Source organism: Mandrillus leucophaeus, unplaced genomic scaffold, assembly GCF_000951045.1.
Source record: "Mandrillus leucophaeus isolate KB7577 unplaced genomic scaffold, Mleu.le_1.0 Scaffold1394, whole genome shotgun sequence".
Taxonomy (NCBI): domain Eukaryota; kingdom Metazoa; phylum Chordata; class Mammalia; order Primates; family Cercopithecidae; genus Mandrillus; species Mandrillus leucophaeus.
The window spans coordinates 94,170-103,391 of NW_012101359.1; the positions used below are offsets into that span (position 1 = coordinate 94,170).

At 48.3% G+C, this 9,222-nt stretch overlaps 1 protein-coding gene across 2 annotated transcripts; it reads left to right on the plus strand.

Annotated features, from left to right (window-relative positions):
- The first annotated feature begins 4,960 nt into the window (after positions 1–4,960).
- Positions 4,961–6,909, plus strand: RNF183 (ring finger protein 183). Of its 2 annotated transcripts, none has more exons than XM_011973691.1 (2): positions 4,961–5,039; positions 5,760–6,909. In XM_011973691.1, the coding sequence occupies exon 2, from the start codon at positions 5,797–5,799 to the stop codon at positions 6,373–6,375; it is 579 nt and encodes a 192-aa protein (XP_011829081.1). In that variant the 5' UTR covers positions 4,961–5,039; positions 5,760–5,796; the 3' UTR covers positions 6,376–6,909. The 2 variants fall into 2 exon arrangements, with proteins under 2 accessions (XP_011829081.1, XP_011829080.1); XM_011973690.1 differs by lacking the exon at positions 4,961–5,039 and adding an exon at positions 5,122–5,185.
- Positions 6,910–9,222: the final 2,313 nt, after the last annotated feature.

Here is a 9,222-nt window from a genome sequence, read left to right on the forward strand (position 1 = left end):
TATCAAGAAAGAAAGAAAGAAAAAGAAAGAAAAGAAAGAAGACAGAGAGAGAAGAGAAGAGAAGAGAAGAGAAGAGAAGAGAAAAGAGGACCATAGGTACAAAAAGAATAGGTACAAAAAGAATTTGAGCAGTAACAAAAGATGGGCCATGTGAACAGACCGGTCGTATAACAATAATAGTTCTGGTTAACATTTACTGAGTTACTGTGTGCCAGGCACTGTGCTATTATGCGATCTCGACACATATTACCTCGTTTCATCTACAGATCAAGTAGGTAGGGTACTATGGCCGTTTTCAGGTGAAGAAACTGAGGCTGGCAGATGTTAACTAATTTGCTCAAGTCTCCATCGCTAGTTAAATGGAGTTTGGATTCTCAGTGAGGACTGAACTCTGACCTAGAAGTGTGCCTTGCTTGAGAACCCTGGCTCTTCAGGCAGATGCTCAACTGTCTCCCGACTATTTTTCTGCTATATTAGTGGCAGCGTTTGTTAGTATTTTGCAAGAGCTGTTTGTATTTTGGTTGCAGGGGCTCAGCATAGGGAAGGATCTATCTGGGCAGAAGCCAGGAGTCCAGGCGGGTCAGCGCACAGAGGACAGTGGAATCCGAGGGGATGGTAGGAGATCAACCGAACCCAGAACAGAGGCCTGCAAGGATGACTGCGCTTGACCCCCTCAGAGAAAAAAGCCAGAGTCACTCACAGGAGAAAGACAAAGCAGCCAAAGCTTCCCGGGTGTACAGGAAGTCCAAAGTCATCAGAAGGAAGAAGAAAACCTGAAACAGTGAGAGCTGGCCAAGCACTGCTAAGACCTATGCAAATGAGACCCACCCACGCTGCCTGGAAATCGGGCCTGGGAAGTCAGAAAACAAAGTACTTGCGTGCAGGGCTGCAGGGAAGGGAGGCAGAGGAGGCGGCTCCGAGGGAGCAGGTAAGGAGACAGAGAGGGTCGCGGAGGGACGGGTCACAGGGCCCCAGAGTCCGGAGAGGCAGCAGCCGTGAAGCGCGTGGCAGGTGAAATCTGGCCTGGGAGGGCAGGCTACTGGGTTCGTCTTTCAAACTCAGCCACTCTTTAGCTGGGAAGCCTTCAGCATGTTGCCTCAACTTTCTGAGCCTTGGCTTCCCCATCTAGAAAATGGGTCCAACAATAATCATGCTAACCAGAGTTGCATGTCTTCTGTATTCTACCGGGCACCTTATAGACTAGTCCTTCCCCAGAGCAACCCTGTAAGAGTGGGATGATTACCCTTTTTTACGGAGGAAAATGAAGTTCAGAGAGATTAAGCCATTTGTCCAAGACAAATGGTTCCAAATCTGGTTACAAAGCTGGCACACTTTGTACTCCCCATTCAGCCTCTCTCACAGGGTGGTTTTAGAGTATGAAATGGCCTTCTGCAAACAACAAAATATCCTAAAAGGCAAGTAACCCATCTAGATGGATCACCACACTTAGATCTTAGCAAGGGCCAGGAACCTCTGTCAACTGTGAAGTGCTCTGAAATGCCAGTTCCTGGGTGAAAACAATGGAGTGATGCTGGAGACAACTGATATTTGGTGATGACTTGTTCACAGACCAAGGAGATGACTTTGTGACAGTGTTTAGGATTTACTGTAGCTGAGATGTCCTGGCTTGGGGTGGGGGTGATACGTGGCCGGAGTCTCTCCCCAGCTGATCCTGAAACAACAGTGGATCCCTGGGACAGCAGCACAGATAAAGATCCAGGCAAGAATGATCCTTCCTCCTCTTGGACAGCCTTTTACAGCTCTGGCCATGGAATTTCAGAGAATGTAGGTCTGATCTGGGGGGAAACAGGAGATCTTGACGTGTAGTAATACAAGCTTACTGGAGTGAAGTTAGAATTTTCAGGTAAGAGAATTAAAAAAAAAAAAAAAACAACTTATAATCTTGCCCCCAGAGATAACCACTGCTAATATTTGGTTATTTATCTTTCCAGACATTTTTTTTCCATTGTGCACACATTTTTGAAAATTGGATTATATTGCAATATGGTTTTGTTGCTGGTTCTTTTTTGCTTAATGACATTATATCCTAGGCATATACCCATATTAATAGTTTTACCACATCATATTAAAGGCTGCATAATATCTCTTCCTATGGATGGAGCAGAATCTACTTAATCAATGTCCTATTACTGGATGATGACGTAGTTCTCCATACGTCACTGTTAAACCAGCGCCCAGATGGGCATCTCTGTACTCACATCTTTGCAGAAGTCCTTGATGATTTCCGTGGAATCAATTCCCAGTGGGGGAAATGATGAGTCAGAGTCACATACAATTTAAGGCTTCTGATAAGTATAAAAGGTCTGCTTCTAACACACTCTGGGATTCAGGAGCTCCTCAAAGCTTGATGCAGAGAACTTTGTTGTGGCTTTGAAGTCAACCTTGACCCTTCCTTTCTCTCAAATCCATTTGCATTAATAATTTCAGTTGCCTCATATATCCATAACAATGCTTTGGTCAATAGTGGATTACATATGTGATGGTGGCCACACAAGATTATAATACCATATATTTACCGTGCCTTTTCTAAGTTTATGTTGAAATACACACATAATTATCATTGTGTTACAATACCTATAGTATTCAGAACCTAATAAGTTGTGTGGGTTTGTAGCCTAGGTGCAGCAGGCTAGACCACACAGCCTAGACACGTAGCAGGCTCTACCATCTAGGTTTGTGTAAATACACTCTGTGCTGTTCACACAACGATGGGCTTCTCAGAACACATTCCCGTTGTTAGGTGCTATGTCGCTTTGTAGTCTTTCCTGGGTGCTGGGCTCTAACTAAAAGCTTTACTAGTTTTGGCTTCCTTTTCACAAGGGGAAATAGAGGCACAGAGAGGTCAAGCAATTCAACTGGAATCGCAGCCCTAAATAGCCATGGATCTGGCGTCATGAACCTTGACATAAACTACAACTGGATCCCTAGAGCTCCACTGCTTCTTGGGAAGTGGCTTTGATTCTGTCCCCAAAGATATCACTTATCCCATCCCCTTTTATCTTCTCCACCACTGCCTAACCTGCACCACCATCGAATGCCTGAGCCACACTGCTACAGCCCGAACAGGTGCTCCCTTCCCGGTCTTGTCCCCTCAGTCTGTCCTCTGCCCTGCAGCTAGAATAGTGTTTTAAAAATGGAAATAGGATCAGGTACCTTACCCTACCGCTCACCCCTGTAATAAAATCCAGATGAGCTTCGCTCACAGGTCCTGCGTCCTGTCCCTCCCCACCTTGCCTACCCTGGCTCCAGCCACCACACCTTGATCACCCTGGGCTCCTTTCACTTTCTCAAATTGGAAGAATTTTTCTCGCGTCAGAGCCACACCTGCTGTTCCCCGGGCCTGCAACGCTCTTCCTCCACTCTGCGTGGCTGGATTCTTATATACTTTGGTCTCAGCTCTTCTGTCACCTCTTTGCAGAAACATTCTCTGGTGGTCTCATCGGGAGCAGCGACCAAGCACCCGAAGCCCATTTTCCTTTTTGCCTTTTATTAACAACCATTAAAACTGTGTATTTATTTATTGCCCACTAATCATTAAACATCTCTTTGCCTCACTACACTCTAAATGTCATGAGGTCAAAGACAATGTCTATTTTGTTCACCATAATACCCAATAATCCCTTGCACAGCACCTGGGCTGGAGTAAGCCCTCAATAATGACCGAGTGGATGAATGGGCCGCAGAAGAAAGCACTGGTGCAGAGCCCTGGTAAACTACCCTAGTTTCGCTTAGGGCTCCATCTCCCTCCACATATCTTCATTTCCTCCTTCCCTGTTTGGGGCAGTGCCAGAGGTCTAGAAGAAAACCAGGAAGCCACGGGTCAAAGAGTATAAAGAGCAGGTTTTGCTTCAGACATCGACTCAGTCGGGATAGATGATATCATATCAGGGGCTTTAGGGAGACTCCCTTCCCCCCAGACCCCCTCTTGCACAGTTCCTGGATTTCTCCCATGAGTCTTCTGGCTGTGAGGGGATTCCTGATCACATGCAAACACTTATTATCTAGCTAGTAACACACACTGAGTAGGTGGACGGCGTGGATGTAGCCTTCCGTCTTTTCGAAAACCATGAGTCTGAAGACATGGGTCCCACGTCACCATTAACTAGCTGGGTGACTTTGGGTGAGTCACTTCTTGTCTCTCATCTGCAACATGAGTAGTTCAGATGGAGAATTGGTTTTTAAACTTTTTCTTTTCCCCAGTAGCTCAACTCTTCAGATTATTCAAATGACCCATACGAAAAACAGAGAAAAGCCAAGTATTTCTGGTTGAAATGGAGAAGCAGGGCTGGAGTGCGCCTCCCTCCAACTCCCCGCTTTAACTCCCCCTAAGGTTGGTGGGACGACCAACTCTAAGATCTCAGAAGGCTGACCCGCTGTGTGCTAAGAACAAAGCAGAAGGCAGCAAGGTTTGCACACGCTGCTTGCAGTTACTTAGGCACATTAAAAGATCAGTGGGTGACTGGACTGAATCTGATAGTCGGAGCTTTTAAGCTTCCAAGTAGGTGACTTTCACAGCAACCGAAGTGCTGAGCAGGCAGCCCCTTTGTGCAAGGAGGAGGTTCCAGCCACGTTTGAAGAGAAATGAGGACCCCAGAGAGAGGAAGCCCAGAAGACTCCTTTACCCTCTCCACATCTAGAAAGAGGAAATTGCCACCCTACCTTTCCAGACCAGGGACGCCAGGTCTTGAAGGGACTGCCCACAATCTCACAGGTGTTTGGCTTCCAGGTTCAATTAGTTGCCATGCCCTGGGGGGAACTCAGGTCCTCCATCTCCCTCCCCACCCCACCCCCCAGGAAGCTCTCTGGCCTTGGCTCCAAGCAGGTGTGCTCAAGAGGCTGCAGACTGGGCCACCTGGCAGCCCCAGGTGCTGCGTGCCTGCTGCCATGGAGACAGGCCCCTGGGTTGGTGGCAAGAAGGCAGTCTCCCAAAGCTTTGCCAATTCAGGGGAGGGAGCGACTGGAGCCTCAGGCCCTCCAGTGTAGTCTGCCTGACCACCCTGGAACCCACAGAAGCCCAGGTGCGTGCTCTGAAGGTTTCCCAGGACAAAGGGAGGGAGGAGGAGCCAGGGTAGGCAGAGGACCGGGAAGAGGCTTTGGAAGGGGAAGAGGCTCTGGGAGGGCTGATCTGGGAAATGGGGCAGAGGAGCTTCTACAAGCCTTCCAGGTAGGGAGAAAAGCCTTTCCAGGGGTCCCCTTGCCAGGCCAAGGACTGGGTGAGTAGGACCTGGAGGGTTGGCCCTCTAGCTCAAGGGGAGGAGGGAAAGAGGGCTGGCATTTGTCCCCATAGGAGGGATAGACCAGGGAATTCACAAAACCGATCTCTGCGCTAGTCAGGGATTTGAGGTAGCAGGGAAGGAAACATTTGTCCTCTAGCAAAATCCAGAGACTGCGGCTTACCCCCAGCTCCCTGGGTTCAGGGCAGCCACGGCCACAGACACCGACCATAAGGAGCATTTGCGTCCAGCTCCAAAGCCCGGGGCGCTGTCTCCTCCAATGCCGGCTCACTTGGGGGCTCTTGGTAGGGGTGGCCCAGGCCTTCACCTTGACAGAGGGGAGGCTGCAGGAGCATTCGACTCCACTCGATGGCTTAGGAACTGGTGATCAAGAACAAAACGCTTTTGAACCTGAGTAAAACATGGTGATGACACCTTTCAACACCCACAGAACACTTTGCCCCAGGCCAAGCGCAGGGATGGGGCTTCATGGCTGTTCCTTTGCTCCTTTCCCCATTCTGCCAGGACGTCTCCCGCGAGGCCTCCCTGTGTGTGGCTGAGGATGGCTGAGCAGGAGGGCCGGGAGCTTGAGGCCGAGTGTCCCATCTGCTGGAATCCCTTCAACAACACGTTCCATACCCCCAAAATGCTGGATTGCTGCCACTCCTTCTGCGTGGAATGCCTGGCCCACCTCAGCCTGGTGACTCCAGCCCAGCGCCGCCTGCTGTGCCCACTCTGTCGCCAGCCCACGGTGCTGGCCTTGGGGCAGCCCGTCACTGACTTGCCCACGGACACTGCCATGCTCACCCTGCTCCGCCTGGAGCCGCACCACGTCATCCTGGAAGGCCGTCAGCTGTGCCTCAAAGACCAGCCCAAGAGCCGCTACTTCCTGCGCCAGCCTCGAGTTTACACGCTGGACCTCGGCCCCCAGCCTGGGGGCCAGACTGGGCCGCCTCCAGACACGGCCTCTGCCACCGTGCCTACGCCCATCCCCATCCCCAGCCACTATTCTCCGAGGGAGTGTTTCCGCAATCCTCAGTTCCGCATCTTTGCCTACCTGATGACCGTCATCCTCAGTGTCACTCTGTTGCTCATCTTCTCCATCTTTTGGACCAAGCAGTTCCTTTGGGGGGTGGGGTGAGTGCTGTTCCCAGACAAGAAACCAAACCTTTTTCGGTTGCTGCTGGGCATGGTGACTATAGAGCCTCATTTGGTGGTGTCTTCCTTTGTAGTATTGTTTATTTTACAATCCAGGGATTGTTTACACCACGTGTTTGCTTCTGGGAACAATTAAAAACAAACAAACAAACAAAAAAACGAACGAACAGCTTGAAGGACTGGGAGATGCGGAGCAACCTCCGGGTGTGAGTGTGGCGTCATGGAAGGGCAGACAAGCGGTTCTGACCACAGAGCTCCACAGCAAGTTGTGCCGAAGGGCTGTACAATGGTATCCAGGAACCTGACTAGCTCACATAGCAAGTTGCATTTCTCACTGGAGCTGCTTCAAAATCAGTGGATTTGTTTTTTGCATTGCTCTTTTTACTATGGGTTGCTAAAAAAAAAAAAATTGGGAAGTGAGCTTGAATTCTGTGGGTAAATGTGTGTTTGTTTCTTTTCAGCTTTCTCTTTGGATGTCTGGCCGCCGGTTGCAGTAAAACTGTTCTGCATTCATTAATTCATTCACTTATTCATTCTATGACCATTTACTGGGCTGGTGCTGAGTGCCAGAACTAAGGGAAGAGAAGAGTAGGATTATCCAGGGGTGGCAGATGGCCCTTACTAGCAGGAAGGGGTGTGCTCATTCAGCTGCTGCTTCTATGAGACGACCTCTTGCCACCATGTAGTTCATGGAGTGTTAGGTGAAATCTAACGGTGAAAGATGTTACATCAGTGGACTAGGGGAAGTCTGGGATTTGGAGGAATAAGTCCTTCTTCCTCCAGGCAGATACAGAGGCCCTGATTAGAATGGACACAGGGTAGAGTTCTGATTCCCCTCCCCCAAGCTTAATAATCCTGGCTTCAAGAAGATGGAAACTCTGGACAGAGGCAAAGGCTTAGCTCCCATCCTGGATGGGATAGAATCCAGGAACCAATCAGATAGAATTTGGGGGCTCAGGCTATTGCTTGGTAAATTGCAACCTTGCAGTGTCTAAAACCCTGATTTCTGTTTCCCCAGTTTCAACCTTGCCTGGTGGCTTAAGGCTCTGACACAATTTTAGAATGGTTAAGATACCATTACAGCCTGGGCACAGTGGCTCACGCCTGTAATCCCCAGCAAAGATGAGCTGGGCGTGGTGACACATGCCTGTAATCCCAGCTACTGGGGAGGCTGAGGCAGGAGAATTGCTTGAACCCAGGAGACGGAGGTTGCAGTGAATCAAGATTGCACCACTGCACTCCAGCCTGGGTGACAGAGTGAAACTCTGTCTCAGAGGGGGGAAAAAAGATATCATTGTATAAAAAAGATACCATCACAAATACGTAAGGATAACATTTTGAGGTTTTGTGGTTTTTTTGATATGTGGAATAAGCTTTCAGAGGCCAGAATTTGAGTTGGTTGATTTGCTGCAAATAATGTTAGATTCCCCCCGAAGGGTTTTAATGTACAAAATACATCAAAATATCCAAGACGTATATTTCACGTTTAGAAAAACCAAATGGTTTTAAGCTCCAGTATAAAGAAATATTCTCTATTACGAAGTTGGAAAACTGCCTACATACTCCTCTAGGGGACTAGCAACTGTCTCTCCATTTGTGCCATCAAAGATAATTACACTAAAGCTGGGACTCCACCTTTCCCCATTTACTTCATTTCTTTACACAGCTTTGCTCCTTAAACTTGTGGCAGGTAAGTTAGGCAATGATCTCACCATGTCCCCTGAGCTAAGAGGACAGGCAAGGGCAGCTCAGGACAGGAAGAGCTGAGGAAAGGCCAGGAAGGAACATGGGCCTCTGCACTAGGGCCTACTAATCTCAGCAAGCTTAATCCCCACTTTATAGATGAAACCGAGGCTCCGTGAGTTTAGCTACCTTGTTCAAGGTCACCCAGCTAGGAGGTGGGAGAGTCTTTTCAGTCAAAAAAGAACTTAGATCCTTGGAGTGGTTGATACACAACCCAAATAAGACAAGATGTAAGTTTGAGGGTTTTTCTGATAGGTGAGGATATACAGTCATCCCTTGATATTCAGGGGGAAATGGTCCCAGGATATCCTGAAGATTCCTGAATACAAGGATGCTCAAGTCCTTGCTATAAAATGGTGTACGTGTTTGCATATAACCTAGACACCTCCTCCTGTATATTTTAATTCATCTGTTAATTATTTACAATACCTAATACAATGCAAATGCTATGTGAAGTTGCTATACTGTATTGTTTAGGAGATAACAAGAAAAAAAGTCTGTATATATTCAGTAGTGTATTTTCGACCTATGGTTGGTTGAATCCTTGATGTGGAACCCGCCGGTACAGATGGAGGGCTGCCTGAACATTATGGTGTCTCTTGTTTTCACATTCAGTAGCTCCAGCCTTGCGGCAGCCCCATCCTCTTCAAATGTATCTGGAAATGCACGGGAGCATCTTTTGTACTCAGTGGAGGGGGTGAACTGCGCTGCTGACATTTAGGGCTCAGAGGTCTGGGATACTAACACCTGCTGCAATACTTATGTTGCCACAGTTCCACAGGATGAAAGATCATCTAACTACAAATGCAAATAGCTATCTTGTTGATAACAATAGGCTCCTCATCCGTTCGGGATGTGGGGGAGTTACTTTAACTCCATTGGGCAAGAGCTCAGAGATGGAAGTGACTTGCCAAAAGAGCAGTATACAAGGTGGGCACAGTGGCCCATGCCTGTATCTCAGCTACTCAGGAGGCTCAGGCAGGATGATTGTTTGAACCCAGGAGTTAGAGATCCTATCTCTTTTTTTTTTTTTTTTTGAGATGGAGTTTTGCTCTTGTCGCCCAGGCTAGAGTGCAATGGCACGATC

Excerpts from the sequence above, each read along its gene's own strand:
- RNF183 (XM_011973690.1), top strand. The coding sequence starts at position 5,154 with ATGGGGCAGAGGAGCTTCTACAAGCCTTCCAG. Across the intron at positions 5,186-5,759 it reads AGCTTCTACAAGCCTTCCAG|GACGTCTCCCGCGAGGCCTC; the intron begins GTAGGGAGAAAA and ends CCATTCTGCCAG.